The 17,786-nt window shown below is 38.7% G+C and overlaps 3 protein-coding genes across 3 annotated transcripts in view; all 3 read right to left on the bottom strand.

Moving 5' to 3' along the window:
• Nucleotides 1-1,026: 1,026 nt before the first annotated feature.
• The window catches only part of LOC115755168, a 463,587-nt gene continuing 446,827 nt past the window's right edge, over nucleotides 1,027-17,786 (bottom strand). Inside the window, exons 7-8 of the mRNA XM_048279302.1 lie at nucleotides 9,009-9,097; nucleotides 1,027-1,070 (exon numbers count right to left, since the gene is read on the bottom strand). The gene's annotated coding sequence lies outside the window, so the exon portion shown is untranslated. The remainder of the gene's footprint in view (nucleotides 1,071-9,008; nucleotides 9,098-17,786) is intronic.
• Nucleotides 5,194-7,728, bottom strand: LOC115726475. The gene is made up of 4 exons (XM_048279745.1): nucleotides 7,625-7,728; nucleotides 6,960-7,119; nucleotides 5,820-6,038; nucleotides 5,194-5,302 (listed from the first exon to the last, which is right to left on the bottom strand). The coding sequence occupies exons 1-4, from the start codon at nucleotides 7,726-7,728 to the stop codon at nucleotides 5,213-5,215; spliced, it is 573 nt and encodes a 190-aa protein (XP_048135702.1). The 3' UTR covers nucleotides 5,194-5,212.
• Nucleotides 7,941-15,923, bottom strand: LOC115726480. Its single transcript, XM_048279744.1, has 8 exons — nucleotides 15,761-15,923; nucleotides 15,267-15,565; nucleotides 13,718-14,440; nucleotides 12,884-13,609; nucleotides 10,952-11,437; nucleotides 9,522-10,131; nucleotides 8,369-8,722; nucleotides 7,941-8,050 (listed from the first exon to the last, which is right to left on the bottom strand). The coding sequence occupies exons 1-8, from the start codon at nucleotides 15,921-15,923 to the stop codon at nucleotides 7,941-7,943; spliced, it is 3,471 nt and encodes a 1,156-aa protein (XP_048135701.1).

The raw sequence follows: 17,786 nt of genomic DNA, 5'->3' as shown, positions 1-17,786 counted from the left end.
AGCACCAGTGAATATGTAGACTCTGCACACAACATCATCCCTATCAAGGAGAGTAAACATACAAACATCCTCCACATGCAGACCAGCAGAAAAATGCCTCGATCATGTCCATGGCACCTCAGCTTTACTGTCCATGGCCTGTCTGATTACCTGACAGTCGCAATTTGCTTGCTTTCCAGAATACTTTTCCTAGTGAATTGAACAGGAGCAGTTTGCCCAGGTACATGGTTGAAAAAACCAATATATGGTGAATAAAGACCAAACATAGTAAGCATACACTAACGAGAGAATCAAATCACACAAAGTGAGTTCAAGGCGGTAGTTGTTAGTAGACAGTAAACAATATAATGAAAGTCATCAATCTTAGCCGGCAATCAAAAGTGAAATGTCAAAAAAAATCTATGCTCCTAGATTTCAATAGGGTAAACATTCAGAAGATTTATATCCACACACACACACACACACACACCCATACACACATGAACTTGAGCCACACAGACCACAAGTGCAGGGGAAAAAGAGCAAAGACATCGATGACTGGATTATGGATGGAATTGAAGATTTTAATTGAAGCTGTTCAATTCTTTCAAGTGCAGGTCAAAAGGGAGCAGCAAAAGTGTCAATTCGTATTAGCATTGAAAGTGGCCTGAAGCGGCATGTCCAATATTAATCTCAATCAAATATATCCGGTGCTCACCAGCTTTGAGACTTTGAACACAATGTCATCTCCATCGACGAGCATGAAATACGCAGAAATCTCCCTACATAGACTTGTTTCTCTCGCAAATGCTCTCCTACGGGCAGAGAAGAAGGCCACATGCTTGTGTGGAAAGCTCCTTTATCTTCACCGGCCACAATCTGCACTCCCAGGTGCAAGGGAAAAAACGGAATTTAAAAAGGGAGCCACAGCTGAAGAAGACGACGATTGAGGAAGGTTTTACGAAAACCAGCTCCCGACTTCAACTAATTGACGCGCAATAAGACATGAAAATGGGAAGAAATTCTGGCAGACCGGAGAAATGATGTGTGGGAGGAGAGTATGATGATGACGAATTGAGGACTGTCGAGAACTCGGCGGTGCCATCTCCGGCGTCGCACTTTCGTCTTCTCTCCAGCAACGACGACGACGAGCAGAAACGATGTATATGGATTAATCCACTGGAGATTCTAGGGGCAATAATTGCTAGCTTGAGGACTTGTTCGTTCAGACTATTAGGTAAGCTACATGATCTGAAGTTACAGGGGGAAGGATGAAAAGAACGAATTTAAAAAGAGAGCCCTAGTTGAAGAAAACAACAATTGAGGAAGTCCGACTTCAACTAATTTACACGCAATCGGAAGGAATTCCGCCGCCGACGGCCACTGCCGCCGCCCGCACCTGCCGAACACCGTCCGCCGCCCACCGCTGCCGCCTCCAGCCGCCCGCACCCACTGACCACCACCGCTCACCACCAATTGCCCCCGCTGGTAGCCACCCGCCAGCCCCGATCACAGCCAACTGCCGCCGTTGCAAGGCCACAGGTAACAAGTTACGTACACGAACGATGCAAACATGGCAATCGGCATACATAATACACGAGGCCGTCGAGAATGGACTGGACTAGTGGAGAATCAATGGAACAGGCAAAGTCGAAAAGAGCTGGAGAGAAAGTATCGGGGATGAAAGAAAAGTAAGGATTGGCCACGTTTGATTCCCTCAATTCCGGTGGTAAAAGATTTGATTCATACGACGTTTTTTTTGTGGGTGTGGCCTTAGATATATGTTAATATTTTGAACGGAAATTCTAATCCTGCTCACATCTACACTTCCTAATTCCAATTTGATTGAGATTAGGGATTCAACAACTGTGACATGCAGGTATATTTTCCTTTGACGGGATAAATTTTATCCAAACTACCAAATTAGCCTTAGTGAATCATCTCTCGTGAATAAAATATATATCACAACAATTGTTAACTAATCCCTTAAATACTTTATTTTCCACCATTGTATTGTTAACTAGACATGTAAAAATTATGGAATTCTATCATTTTTTATTATTTAATTTTCTTTTTTCATTTGATGTGAAGTTTTTATATGGTAACATATACATGTGAAAAGCTTAAAATAGGTTGAACGAGTTGTATATGTTTTTCTAAAATATTAGTGTCTTTTGATAACATGAGTCAAAACATGGTCGGGCCGAGTCAACGATGGGTTGGTTGCGGGTCGCATCGAGTATGGGTCATCAAATAGAGGTCAAAACAGGTTAGACGGGTCAATATGGGTTTGACTATATTCGACCCAACCCATACCCGACCCGACCCGATCCAACCCACCCATTTGATAACTCTAAGTGTTAGATCTCAAATAATGATCTATCCTAAGCTTGAACAATTCATGAATAATTTGACATAATTTCACTCTTAGTAGGCCTTCATAAATGCTCAATTTTGCGAGGAATAGAGTATGTACTGGCTGTAAGTAATATTTTCCCAACTCGATTAGCCTGACGTGGGATCATATCTTGTGCTATCACTAGTCGGCTATTCTACATAAATTCTCATTTAAATATAAGGATATTACAGAATATTGGTTTGCAAAGCCGTTAACAGATCTTTAAATTTTTTAAGGGAGAGGTTCCTCTTTTGGTCTCTGAATTTAAATTATCTGAAAATCAAATTATGATAATATATCGAATGAAATTTTAAATGAATTCTGGGTCAATTTTCGTCATCTAGCACTGAAAAGTGAGAATCATCGTTAACGGCCACTCTCCACTGCTCTCCACTATCTTAATGGAACTAACAAATTGTAAAACAGAAATTATAAAAAGGCATTGCATAATTGTTCATCTATTGCATGCGGTAACGTATCTTGTACATTTGGACCAAAAAAAAAAAAAAAAACGTATCTTGTACATAAGCGTCACGTCCGGATAACTTCTTATGAGAATCTGACCCCATGGAAGCCCCACAAACATAAGTCTTCAGTATGTGTGATGTGGAGATCGTCATCCTAGGGTTCTTTGTCTGGGATAAGATTGCCACACCAATACTTCTTATGGCGATGCCACATGCTTCGGCCGTGGAGCAGGTGCCGTCGGCTAGCTACGTTGGATTGTGCTACTTGCATGGATTTCGATTTTGATCAAATTAAAGAGTTATGCCGCTTAGTGTCGGAGCACAACTTTCACTTTTTGACTATCGCATTAGATATGAGCAATATGAATTCACCGAGAGAGGTATTAAGTCCCCAAAAGTTGATAATCTGTTAATGAATGAGGGAGCGTATAACAGTCTTTACTATCATATGAAGGAGGGTTTGAAAGCTATGTTGTGTTTGACACTTGTCCACATCTTGCTTAGGTTTGGTATAATCGATGTACAACAAACAATATCATTATGTGAGGAAGATATGTATACTATATTAGACACATTTCTCATATTTCCCAAATGCATGATTTGTCATGACTTTTATGATAAGATATATAAGTATATACAACTCATAATGAGATAGCTTTCTTATTCTCATATTTGAAAATTACATGTTAACTAGCGCTTAAAATAAAAATTGTGGGTCCATTTCTTGCTGAAGATAATTTGTATATCTTTAGAATTGGTGAGGAAAATTTTGACTTAAGGATTACAATGATTCTTTTGGAGAGCCTTTAAAAGAGTTTCAGTATCCTATAAACTTTGATAGATCTTGAAAGAATTCTTATAAGAACGTATACTTTAGTGGGAACATCTTTACAAATGAATGAGTATTTTATAACTATACAATAAACATTATAGTTATGTCACACACATATCTTTAACAAATGTGTTTTTCATATATTACACATGCATATATTGAAGACTTTTTTGAAGGTGTTTGAGAAGTACCTTTAGAGATAACTTTGCTAACCGGTAGTCAACTGATAAACTTGGAGCGAAACTCATTAGAGGAGATTTAGACAATCTCCTACCCCTTGTAATGGGTTCAATGTTTTTCCTAAACGGGGTTGCACCATGACAAGATTAGATCCGTTTCCCATCCCGACCCTCTTCACTATGAGTAACCCCAATGGATTCGTCTGTTTGGGGGCCTTCAGAATAAATGGTCCTTGAGAGCTCATTTTCAAAATTGGCAACTTCTATGGATGAAGCTTTTCAATTTAGTCTTCTTCAACCGATCCACATCGGTGACTTCTTCGATTGACTTTAACCTTACATGCTCTTCACGTTAGATGTAACGATCTATCTTCAATTTTGCACCTCCTAGATCATTATGTAATCATGCAGGTGATGTCCGTAAATTGACCACTGTTTTTATCACTCTTTTTTCCTCTAAAATCTTGATGTTCCCCAACATCTTCGAAATTTTTCCCTTTCCGAGAGAGAATCTGACCCTTAGATTTCGATAGTGAATCATTAATTAACAAGGAACAATCCATCAAACTTTCACTTTGCATCGGCAAAAGAGTTCCCTTCATATTCGAAAAACATGGGGTGACCCTAACCAAAAGAGAAATACTTCGTCAACTTGCATCAGAGCATAATGTTTTTACAGTTTCCAAAATATGGTCAGTTTAAGCCGCCACACAAAACCTTAAAGATTCACCGAATGAGAGATTCTTTTCGAGCAAGGTAGCCATAGAATTGAAACTAGCACAGAAAGGAAGAAAGGAGACAACAAAGACAGAAACTGAGTGCTTTCCATGGATTCAGCGCTGCGCTACTCAATAAAAGAGTCATATTTTCAAGTCCTGAATTCATATCCAAGCTGCAATGGCCTAAATTAATGCTTTCGATGTTCATCTCAATCAATGTGAATCGTGACATTAGCAGCAGCACTCAATGGAGAGTTTGAACATGATATCATCCCAATTGATGAGCTCAAGCATTAAGACATTTACAGCAACAGATGAGTTTCTTTGACTAATGCACGCCAACAGGCAGATAAGGCCCTATGGTCCCTCTGGCCTGTCAATGGCTCCTAATGAGCTTCAGACAATCTTTCTGAATACTGAACAGTTGGCATTTGTTTGTTTTCCAGAATATGTTGGCGAATCCAACCGGAACACCCTGGACATGTACATGTTTTCCACAGCCAATGCACGAAAATTGTTATATTGAACATGAGATATATCAGTGATGATGTAAGCCCAGGCTACTGATGTGACATCGCGGGATAACCAGCATCGCCGGCTTGAAAAAGGGACGCTCTAAATCAATATTGCTGGCCAGTTTAGGGGAGATGTGAGAGGCCTTGAAATTGTAGGACCATGAAAATCCAGCTCAGAACGGCTTGCTCTTCATGTAGATGGTTCGATCCCACCTGTAGTAAAACATGAGAACTTTGTAGACATTGGTGCTGAACGTCTCTTTAATTGACTGGCTATGGAAAGAATTAGCATATATTGGAAATTACCGTTATCAAGAAAACCAAATTCTGTTAATGTGACCGGAATTAGAAGAAACTAACAAACTACCAAGTTTCACCAACATGCAAACGACGTGCACAAAATCATCAAGAATTTTGGAAAGAGATAACAAGAAGTATGTGATTAAGTTGAAATTGACCTCGTAAAAGAACAGGTTGCTCAAGGAAAGTCTAACTGACATTATCACACTTTATTAGTTCTATAGGTCAGGTTGAGCCACTAGAAACCCTAAAGAAGCGCCAAATTTGTGAGTTTCTTTCTAAAATGGAAGGTACAGAATTGAGACTAGCACATAAAAGAAGAAAACATAAACAGAAAAGAGTCCACTTTTCATTGATTCATAACTACTGAGCAAGGGAGGCATAATTAGGAATCCTGGATTTATATCAATGCTCTAAATCGGCTTCTTACCGGCATTAATGAAAATGGGGATGTATCAATGGGCTCAAACACAGATGTCTCCCATACACAAATGAGTTCTGCAAATACGGGCCAACCAGCAGCAAAGAACACCCGGATTTCATGCATATAGCTTAAGATCTTCACCGGCCATGATCTGTCTGAAAACCTAAGAGTTGCCATTTCCTCGTTTTCTTGAATATGTTGCTTTGCAAATTGACCAGGAAAATCCTGCACATATGTACATGTTTGAACAAACTACTGTATGCTAAAAGGACATCCTAAAAGAACACATTTGCGACAAAAGCACATGATGTAGATTCATGACCATGTTTGCTAGTTCAGGAGCTTTAATCACCAGCCTTAAGAGGCTCATGAAAGTCATCGATCTTAACCTGCAATCTAAAGCATTCTTTAAGAAGTGGCTGTCCATTAATAGCTATTTTCAGTTAGTTCACCATTCAAGTGACTGCCCACTCGGATAGTAAATAGAGCAGCTTGTGAAGAATATCAGTGATGGACTAGGCTAGAGATCTTACCACTTTACTCTCATGATCTTGCTGTCACCACTTTGAAGAGGGGATGCTCCAAATCAGATTCACTGGCTAATTCAGTAGTGTGGACCACGAAAAACAAGCTCAGAATGGTTCACTCTACGTTTTAAACTGTTCATTCCTGCGCTGAGCTAAAAATGAGAACTTTAATAGTCTTTTAGTGTAAGCATTTCTTCAATTGACGTACTATGAAAAGATCTACATAGATTGTAAAATATGATTAGCATGACAATCAAAATTTAGACAATTTGACAGAACATACATTACAAGTGTCTTCACAACCGAAGAGACAAACTACCTAGTATTCCCACCTAAATCATTATGTGCCAAACGAACCAGAGTCTTACAAAAACGATTTTGTGTCTATTTATAAATAACAACGAAAAAAAGCATACTTGTCAGTGATGCAGCACAACCAAATAAGGGAGGCATAATTGTAAACCCAGAAGTCAAGTCACGCTATAACCAGCCTAAAGTGACACTTCAAGTACTCACTTCAAACAATGTAAATCAAGCCCTTACTGGAACCACTCAAAATGGAGACTTCGAATGCAATATCATGCCCATCAATTAAATCGAACACGCGGACGTTTCCTACAGGCAGACGAGTTCTCTCGAAAATGCACATCAACCAGAAGAAAAACACAGAGACAGAGCCCCTCTGATGTGTCTGCCGCTCCTGATGGGCCTCACTGTCACAATACCGACGTTCTTTGCTTTTCCTGAATATCTTGCTTGATGAATCCACCCAAAACACTCTGCTAATGTACGTGTTTGAACAAGCAAGATATGAAATTGTTTAAGTGGAATGAGAAATCCAAGGACAAAATTGGATGGCAAAGAGCAAGAAGGTAATGACTTGAAGTAGAAGAAATCCAAGGATGAATTTATCCTTTTGAAAGTGCTCGAGGATGAAAGAAATTGCCAGCTAACATCTTTTCTAATACATGTTATTAATGAGTATTGTTCTAGTAATCTATTGAACTATATTGTAAACACTATGTAGATGGAAAAAAAATCTCCAACAAGTGGACATCAACTATGAGGATGAATTAGCTCTAACATAGTCTCTCTTAGCCTAATGACATGGAAAGTTCCTGTATGGAATTCAAATCAAACATGAGAATGACAGTCAAGGGAATAATTAGCCAGTAGATTAAGATTCACACCTCAAAAATCTCGTGACAAGCATTTTGAAATTTCGTGTCTCCCCTAACTCCGTGTTGATTAATGTGCATAGGAAATGCCACAAACTTCGCAAACCTGTTCAGATTTTGCTGCCTCACAAAGCCGAGGACACTTGGGCCAACACAATTCATCCCCCAGGACTTCAAGCTCGACCAAAACATCACAGCAATCGCCGGCATCTTCCACTTTCGGTGAGACAAATCCACAAGTGCCGAGGCTCGGTTCCTCGCATCGCCGCTCATTCACAGATATTCTATCTCAATCGTGCTTATCAAATATGATTACATGGAAAATGGAGTGCCCTTCAGATTTGAAGACCAAAAATCGCCCCCAACAGATAGGGTAATGCTCTGCAAATTCATTCCAACGCCTTGATAACCAAACCATATCATCACATGTTTCCAATTCCACAGGCCAAACAATTGCAGTATTTGACACTCTTGGAAGCATCCCTTTGGAGAGATTCTCGCCATATTTTCTCATGAACCTCTTTGGTATTCCCTGTGGGAAAAATAAAACCCATAATCTTCATAAGTCTATGATACTTGATTTCAAATTCAGAATGAAGATCAACATAACAAGAATGCATAAACCAAAAAGGACATCCTGAAGCACATTCTTTTCGGTTCATTCAGATTTGGATCATGGAATTAATGACTGTGTCCATCTAGATTATTATGAGCCTTACAAACCCAATCAGAATGAAGTACGCTTCCCTTATTCATCAAGACTATACAAGGAGATATCATTTGGAAATTTTGGACCAGGCAAAGTGACACTTCAAGAGTTCATCTCGATCAATGTAAATCAAGTCCTTACCAGCACTAGTGAATATGTAGACTCCGCACACAACATCATCCCTATCAAGGAGAGTAAACATACAAACATCCTCCACATACAGAGCAACAGAAAAATGCCCAGATCGTGTCCATAGCACCTCAGCTTCACGTTCATGACCTGTCTGATTACCTGACAGTCGCAATTTGCTTGCTTTCCAGAATATATTGCCCGATGAATTGAACAGGAGCAGTCCGCCCATGTACATGGTTGAAAGACCAACATATGGTGAAACAAGACCCAACATAAGCCTTCCATGTCTTACGCACAAACCCACACATGGAATTTGAGCCACACAGACGACAAGGGCAGGGGAAAAAGCAAAGACATCGATGACTGGATTATGGATGGAATTGAAAATTTTAATTGAAGCAATTCGATTCTTTCAAGAGCAGCTCAAATAAGTTTTTATCTCTCAAAATGCTCAAACAAGCAAAAATTTTCTACACAGACGTGTTTCTCTCGCAAATGCTTGAGGAAGTTGTGCTTTCAGACTCTAAGGTAGCCTACATGATCCGAAGACACAGGTGCAAGGGAAGAACAGAACCCTAGCTGAAAAAGACGGCGATTGGGGAAATCAATCGGAAGAAATTCCGGTAGAGAGGAGAAATACTGTCGAGACTCGGCGGCGCGATCTCCGGCGTCGGACTTACTTTCGTCTTCTCTCCAGCAATGGTGGGAGGGCGCGGCGCACTGTTCAGCTCGCAAGAAAAATCCAATGGGGGTTGATGATGATGTCGCCTGACCGAAGCAAAGAAACGAAAGATGAAAATATCTCATCACCATTCAAGTTTTCTTCCTCCTCTCGGGGGATATAGCCAAAAAAGAAAAAAATGAAAATTGGGAAAGACATCAATTTCAATTGGATCAACTTTACCTCATTTTTTATTGCGCATATATATATTTGTTTATGACGACAACTTTTGTATGGCTCTATTCAGATCACCCTCCCACTTCCGAATGCATCGCCACTTGTATCCAAACAGTGTCCCGCTATCTAGCTTTGGCGTGCTTAGCGTACCATTAGAAAAGATCTTCATTTTGGGGCACTCTTCCACTACAATCCTCCACAGGGATGGAAACCTCAAGATGCAACTTGTGGTGGAGGAGAAGCATTCTAGGCTTGGCATATTACGGAGTGTCAAATATTGTAGTTTCTTAAAAGAAATCACTTGTCCTTCTCCATTTTCATCTTTTGCCACTACTTCTTTCATTCTTTCACATCCTATTATAGTCATCTCCCAAAGATGCGCCAAACTTGCGATCACGGAAGCTGTCCCTAGATGTACCAATCCAGAGGAATTCTTCACCACCAAATTCGTCAAATTCTGGAAGGATGTCACGGCTGGAAATAGTATCGTCAACTCAGGACAATCCCAAACCTTAAGTGTTTCGATGCTCAGAAGAAATTTGGACACTAAACCGTCTTCTCTCCACACACGCTTTAGCTTGTGTAGCTTGCTCAACTTAAGTTCTCTTAAATTTTCAAGCACCGAATTTCTTTCCTCGTCAACAAATCCTTCGTTAGGGAATATATCTTCAAAGGAGCTACAGAAGAACTCAAGGCTTTCTAGGTTTTGAAATCTCTCTAGGAGGAATCTGGGAGGAAAGACGACATTTTCCTCGTGAAAGCATGCCAATGTTAGCGCTTTAAGCTTGCCAAAGATGTCATCATGATATTTTCCATCCTGTATCATCTCAATGTCGTCATGGACTAATAAAAGTCTCTCTAAGTTTGGAAAGTCCTGTCAAATTGCCAATACAGTGAGAGAAATAAATTCAAGTAGAGGTTCAACAATAAATCACAAATTGTAAAAGGTAAACCTATTTCATTTGATTTGCATGATAGGTGGCCATCTTCTTACAATTTATTGAATCCAAAGAACTCTACATACATATCTCAAGTAGAGGATGGTAGGGTGAATCTAAATTCCAGAGCCCTCCAGCTCATCAAATTCCTCTTATATTAGGTATATCTTGTCTGGAATTTTTTGTAATGAGGTGCACTCGTAATGTATCTAAAAATTATGGGGTCTACACCCTTAAAAGTGTGCTTAATATATAAGAGATATCTTATTTCGTTTGCAAACTCATAGGTAACGGGCTTTGCAATTTCTATAGTGAAGGGGACATGAAATATAATGGGCGAATTAAAGAATAAGTTAAAAAAAATTGTTTGAGTTTATTTTTCTTAAGAGTTTGTAGAAAAAAAAATAATAGAGCATAAAAGTACAACGTAGGACATGTGTCAACAATGGAGAGGATATCTCGTGTGAATCCTCATTGAGCACCATTAGATAAGAGTAGATTACGAACATAGTGTAGTCAACAGAAATCTGTTATTATTTTTGTAGTTCTATGTAATGGAATATCCTAGGTGTTTCCACAAATGAAAAGTATACTTGAGATATTAAACATATCTTATGTTGTCGACAAATTGATTGGCAAGGAAGAGCATATTTCCTATAGTTGCATAACGTGACATGTGATCATGTAGAGGACATGAGATTAGTGGGTACGTTAAAGAACAAAGTAGAAACCAAGGAAAAGCAGTTGTAATCATACCCTCTCAAACGAAGAGTGTGCTTCTTGGCGTAAAAGATCCTGTTGATCATTTCTCTGAGTCCATTTGTTCATGGATGCTGCAAAAGATAACATGTTCACTTTATCACAGTGAGTTACTCGCAATTCCTCCAAGAATGGCCAATTCAAAGTGGGCAAGTTCGGGTAGAAGGTCTTGAGTCGTGGCATATCATGTAACACCAAAGAGGTTAGATTCGGAAAAAGAACTTGAGCAATGTTGGAGTGTGGAGTGTCATCTCCATTAGCGACTATTTCCTCGATCCTACAAGACTCCACAAGAACCTGCTCAAGTTGGGTTAGACTTGTAGCCACCCAATGCGGAAATAGATTTTCAAGGCTCACGCAGTTTTTGACCTTCACTTTCCAAAGGTGGTCAAAAGTGAGAGTTTCTAGAGGATTGTCGGTCCATATTTTGCATAAATTGTCCATGTGAGAGAGAGCCATCCGCGAAAGCCCGGGAAATTGTACCTGCCATATTGAGAAAAATGACACAATGAATGTGATCATATTGAGTTATGACTTCAAAGAAGGAATTTCCAAAGTTCGCTAGCTCTCACATATCATGAGAATGCAAGGGCTTGCTAGTGATATAAACAGGGAGCGGCTAATTGATCCTTTCATTTCGGGTGGGTGATGACTGAGGCCTAGTATATTATTGCATTCCAAAAAGCATGAAAATGATAAATGCATTTACAATCACTAGTACATTGAGCATCGGCTTTTACGTAGTTTAATTGATACTTAATATCGGCGACGCCTTATCCCTTTAACTTTTGGAAAGTTGCAATGATGAATATTAAAATTTAAAAAGCAGCTTGCACTGATCATTATCAAAGTTTGGAGCACTCCAAGGGGAACATGCAATTTGCCAGATTTGTTTGCACTTATCATTATCAAAGTTGGTTGCGCTAATCTTTTGATGATGCAACATTAGATAAGCTAAGAATTTCTTAGATTTATTTACTTCAAGGAATGATTGAAACTGAAGCACGGTTCAAAGCAGGTTTGACACACGTGCTTCAATTCGGTCGGGATATATATATATATATATATATATATATATATATATATATAGACACACATTTTCTTCTTCTCTTCCTAAAGTCGACTCCAATGCCACGCTGGTGGGTGCAAGTAAACAACGCTCCGACGACAGGTATAAGCTGGTTCTACATTATCTTTCTTTATCTATTGAAAAAAATTAGCTTCCCATTTTCACCTTTACTAGATTTAGAAAAATCCAGAAATTATTAGCAAACTGGAATCGGTCTCATTATCTCGGTATCACATGGGTACGGATGCATCGATGGCTGAGATCAATAAGCCACAGAATGGGAGCACAAATGAGAGTAGAGCAACTTCACTTATAATTAATTTGCAACTCGAGTCCAACACAATTCAATGTGTCTTTCTCATGACAGAGATTATTTCCTCTATTTACTGTGAGCACCGCTTCTTATTCAACACTAATACTAATTGCGAGAATTGCTTATGAAAATTTTATGGCAAACAAGATAAAAAAATAACTTCATTTGTTTACTAGTTTTGTCTTTATTATTTATGGAAATTTTTGTACCGAAAGAAAATTAATTCGAAAGAGGCATGGGCGACATAACGACTTGAATAAATGACCTATGTTATGATCTTAGAAAAAGCAAATTGGCTCAATTTACTAGTTCTACATTGAGAAGATTCGGATCCAACCACTGGCAAAAAGTGGGTGTAAGAGGAAACCAATTTCTTATCCTTGATTAATGCCGTGTTCAGAGGATTTTTTTTTTACACAAACAAAAAACCAAAATCGGATGATACATTGCTCTGGAACAAAAATTGCTTCATGTGACACGCGCATTCATTTCACTAGATGATTTATCTAAAAAACAAAAGCATTGGATTTAGAAAAAGAAGACTAACCTGTGGAGTGAAAAGTGAAGGCGTGTTATGGTCAATATCCATTGAAGACTGCCAAGTCAAACTTCTCATTTTGGGGCAATGGGCAATCTTTAGATAATAAAATTTGGGACAATCCAGCTCGTGATTCTTTCCCGCTAGGAAACTCATCAAATTGGGCAAGCGTTTCAGCTTAATCGTCCAGAGATTGGGGAACGTAATCTTCTCCACTGCACTTCCTTGCCCTTCTTCATCTTCGATCACTCCTTCCATCCGATCACACTCCTTTATTTCCATATATTTTAGATTGGCAAGACACCGAGCCATCGATGGAGTGAAAGCATGTCTCAAGTTGCTGCATTTATAAAGAGTCAGAGAAGACAAACAAGACAAAGAATTGAAGCACATCGTTCCTTGAAGATCTTTGTTCCATAGTTGCCTCAACTTTGGTAGATTGATCAAGTGCAAATTCTCTAAGCGAGGTAGCACCCGAGTGCTTTCCACTGGCTCAAGCCCTTCAAGGTCGAATATTTCTTCCAAAGACTTGCAATTGCACACTCGCAAGCTCGTCATTTTCTCCAAAACAAGCATCAATTTCGATGGCATAGCATTCATAAATGATGGACACTTATCCACCACCAGGGTTGTTAATTGCCAAGATGAATTGACGGGATTATGTTCGTTGTGCCACTTTCCAACGAGCTCAGGGAACTCAAACAGCCACACAAACTCAGCCTTAGCAACCGTAGCCTGTCGAAAAATGCATCATTAAACGTAAAATTCAAGTTAGCCAAAAGCATTTACTTTGTCGGTGATCAAAAACAACCAATTGCATAGAATTTAGTAGGTGAGGCATACCATTTCTTTAAACAAATTTTGGATGGTCATGTTGAGGTTTTCCTTCCAAAAATACTGGTCCTTTGTTGGCCCATCGCGTTCCGCCGTATCTACTTTTACTCTATCCAGCTTTGGGGCCTCTATTGGCCCCTCGGAGAAGAACTTCATGTTGGGACATCCATTCACAATGACATCTTCCAAGAGAGGGAATATTAAAGCGCAGCCACCTGAGCTGAAACATTTCAACTCTATCAACCCATCAAGCTCCATACATGTCAAATGATGGAAAGCCACTTCATGCCCCTCCTTACTTCCCTTGTTACTAATAACTTCTGTCAATATCCTGCAATTACTTATCCTCAATTTTGTGAGAGCCACCAAATTTTCAGCTACTGTTGGTGTAAACATACTTGATAACCCATCACAATCCGACACATTTAGAGCCTTCAAATGTTTAATTTGTCTTGAAAGGGGTAATATTACTTTTTGTTCTTGACTAGGGCCTTCCATGGCTTCCACATTGCTGCTTGGCTCTTCTAGATAAGATTCACGTATGACTAGCTCTTCCAACTTGGTTAGACTCTCAATAAAACGACTTGTGGATGTTGCAGATTCCTTGGAGAGATGATAAAGCTCAAGAACTCTAAGCTTGCAGAAGAATTCCTCATCATGAAAATCCCCATGCCATATCTCCATCCGTTGGCATAAATCCAATTTGACCTCTTGGAGGTTGGGGAATGCGCCCTGAGAGAATAATCAAATCAGAAGTTAAAGCCAGATAATTTAAAAGAGTACTCAGGTATTATGACTTTAGTCATGAATAATCAACTCTTGGAGATTAGGATATGCCCCCTGAAAAAAAATAGTGAAATCAGAACCTAAAGTCATCTTAGTTAAAAATGTATCCATGTATTATGGTATACGTCCCGCATATCGTACATTTTAGAGTATTGAATCTAAAAAAAAAAGAATATCGAATCTCTTGTGACTCAACGGAAAGTTATGTGCCCTAATGAAACCAACACTGTCGCTCATATTTTATATTCGACTTGTATCCATATGCAAACTTAAGTAACTCCTTACATTCATCTTTGTATAGATATATCCATTGTGAAAATAACATTTGCATCAATAACAGCCACAATTGCACGAATTTCAGTTGTTAATATTAATGGTAATGTCCCATCTTTCCATTTTTATCATAATATCATCTGTGTAGGGTTCAAATTAGATAGCACACTTCGTGCCAAGGTAAGATCACACCACATGCCACGTGTTTGCAATCTTTGCGGTACTTAAGAGAGAGCTAAATCATCAGAATTGGCTTTTTTTTTTTTTAAAGGGTTCAATGAGAGTATGCATTTGGTACGTCGGACATGGACAAGAATGTTTGGTCAACACTTGAAGAACATATGATGTTTCAATGTTGTAATATGTCTATGGATTCAAAGAGAGTCGTCCGGTTTACATCCTCGATTTTAGAGCTACTTTAATGGGATTCTTGGCTTTGACGTTAACAATCACTTCAAATATTCAACATGGAAGCTAAACAAATAATCTTGGGTCGTACCTTTTCTATCAAGAAGAGAGGCTGTTTATGACGTTGTATCTCATTCTCAAATTGGGAAGCAAGTATCTCTACTTTGTTACATCCATCTACCCTCAAGGTCTTTAACACCGGCCAATGGGAAGTATGTGCTCTGTCGTAGAGGCACGTCAACTTTGTCAGATGCTCAAGCTGGAGGGAGGTTAACTTTGGGAAATCAAACCCGGGAACTCGTACTCCTTCTTCCTTCTCAATGAGTTCTGCAATGCCACATTCACGGATCTCCAACTCTTCAAGTTGGGTTAGATCTCTAAATATAAATGCTGGAAACAGAGAGGTGAGGCTATTGCATTCGGAAATGCGAATAGAACGTAGACACTGGAATTCAACTTGACGGTGAAGTTCCTTATCCCACACGCACTTTAGCTTTGGTAATCCCGAATCGGCTTAACGAAGAGCAACGGGATGCCCATCTAGAGGAATTAGTGGCTGAAGTTCGAAAACGACTTCAAGCGAACCACATGCTTTTGCCTCTAAACTTTCCAGGCTCTTGAGCTGTCCCAGAAGGAAAGGAGGAACAATGGTCACAAGCTTGTTGCATCCATCCACATAAAGCGATTTTAGCTTGGGGAAAGATTCCACAACAACTTGATTGTCCCATATCATCTCGATGCTATCCATGCCAATGACATATAATGTCTCCAAGCTAGGCAAAGCAACCTGCGGATATTTGTTCACAAAAGTGGTGATTCAGTTAAATTATGAATTCATGAATTTCCAAGGCGCAAATACAGATGAGTGTCAAGATGTAAATTACAGATTCATGAAATTGGTGTCCTGTCTTAAAGTTGCACAAAAGGAAAAAAAAATAAAATAAAAAAGTTAGGAAAACATCTCCATACCGATGTGGATGACTCTAGGACGAGAAGGGAAGGCTATTAGAATTATTGGAGACAAATAAAAAAGTAGGAACCCTTACCAAAAAAAATAAAAAAGTAGGAATTCTATTCGATCAGATTCCGTTTACGATGATCAAAATTGTAATCCGGATATGCTCATATAACAATCATATAATCGCATTAGTCTAAGAGAAAGCAATTAAAAAAAATTACTTGGGTCAAAAGAACAAATCTTACTTGCATCATAACACACTTGAAATAATTAAATATACTTAAATCGATTGAATTTTCCCTTTACAATTGATTAACCTTTTATCAGTGTCTGACGCAACCGAAATGGCTGATCTGCAAAATGTATCTTATTTATTTAACAACAGTTTCATAATAATGGTCTTGCGGTTCATATAAAAACTAAAATGAGTGATTTCCTTTTGCTGGTGCAATTAAGAGAGAGTAAAGCTTCCTTCGATGAGGAAAACAAAGTGAGATCTTGTAGCTGCAAATGAAGTAAATTAAGAGAGTAAAGCTTCCTTCAAACTCTTGAATGTTACCGGTCGCTTTCCTCTCTGGTGTTTTTTCAATTGCCTTCAATGTGTATATATATATATATGTGTGCAGGTACAATTAGAGATGTTCAACCATCTTTATGGAAACAATTTCTAGAGAAATTAAAAGTAAGAAATTTGCAACGCAATACTTTTTGGGAACTCTCAACACTAATTTTTATATGCTACTCATTCTCTTTTCAATTATTTTAATCGAAGTACCGCCTCAAAAGGGTAATTATTAATTAACCTTAGAACATAGAAGTCACCGAATTGACGTGGTAAAAGAACAATGCAGCTGAGGATAGCTTGAGGAAGAATATTAGCAATTAGAAAGAAAAGGTGCAATACAGTGAAAGGTGTGATTTTATCTACTACCGAATGCTTAAAATCAACATTATATCACTCTAAAAACAATTTAAAAAAGAATTACAAGGGTCAAACGAACGAATCTTACTTGCGTCATTCCACACTTGAAAGAACTACACGTAATTCGATTTAGTTTTGCCTTTAAAATTCATTGATCTTTTATCAGTCCTAGAAAGTCCAATAGTTTGATTCCGACTACATATCATACACACACTTGAATCAAATGATTGAAGATTTTCTGAACTCATTATAGAAGATTAAAATTATCTAAGAGAGCCAACGTATTAATCTTGTGGGACGGCCCATTTTCACACCCTAACAACATTTCAGGTGAATGACCTATATTGCTTTTAGTTTAGTCAGAATGGACCCGCCAGTAAATTACTCTCTTTCATTTTCTAGTGAAATGTTCTTCCACTTCCGCTGGAACCATAATCATGTGGAAAGCTTTGTTTTCTGTTTTTATTTTTAGTTTTTTTTGTAAAGAATAACTAGTCTTTTTCCAAACGTTCATTACTATAAGAAAATCCTCCGTCTGCCACGCCATCACCCATCACTTCCATCCATACAACAAATTTCATTTCTTTGTGTTTCATTCATTGGAGTATCGTCAACGCCGACAAGATTACGACGAAAAAAGAAAAGAAAAAAGCAAAAAAGGCAAAGCCCCACCATCAACTTCGGTGATAATCATGTAATTATGAAAGGGCAATCTTGTCTACTCAACTAAA

Source organism: Rhodamnia argentea, chromosome 5 (genome assembly GCF_020921035.1).
Source record: "Rhodamnia argentea isolate NSW1041297 chromosome 5, ASM2092103v1, whole genome shotgun sequence".
Taxonomy (NCBI): domain Eukaryota; kingdom Viridiplantae; phylum Streptophyta; class Magnoliopsida; order Myrtales; family Myrtaceae; genus Rhodamnia; species Rhodamnia argentea.
This window is presented reverse-complemented; position numbering and strand designations above follow the sequence as displayed.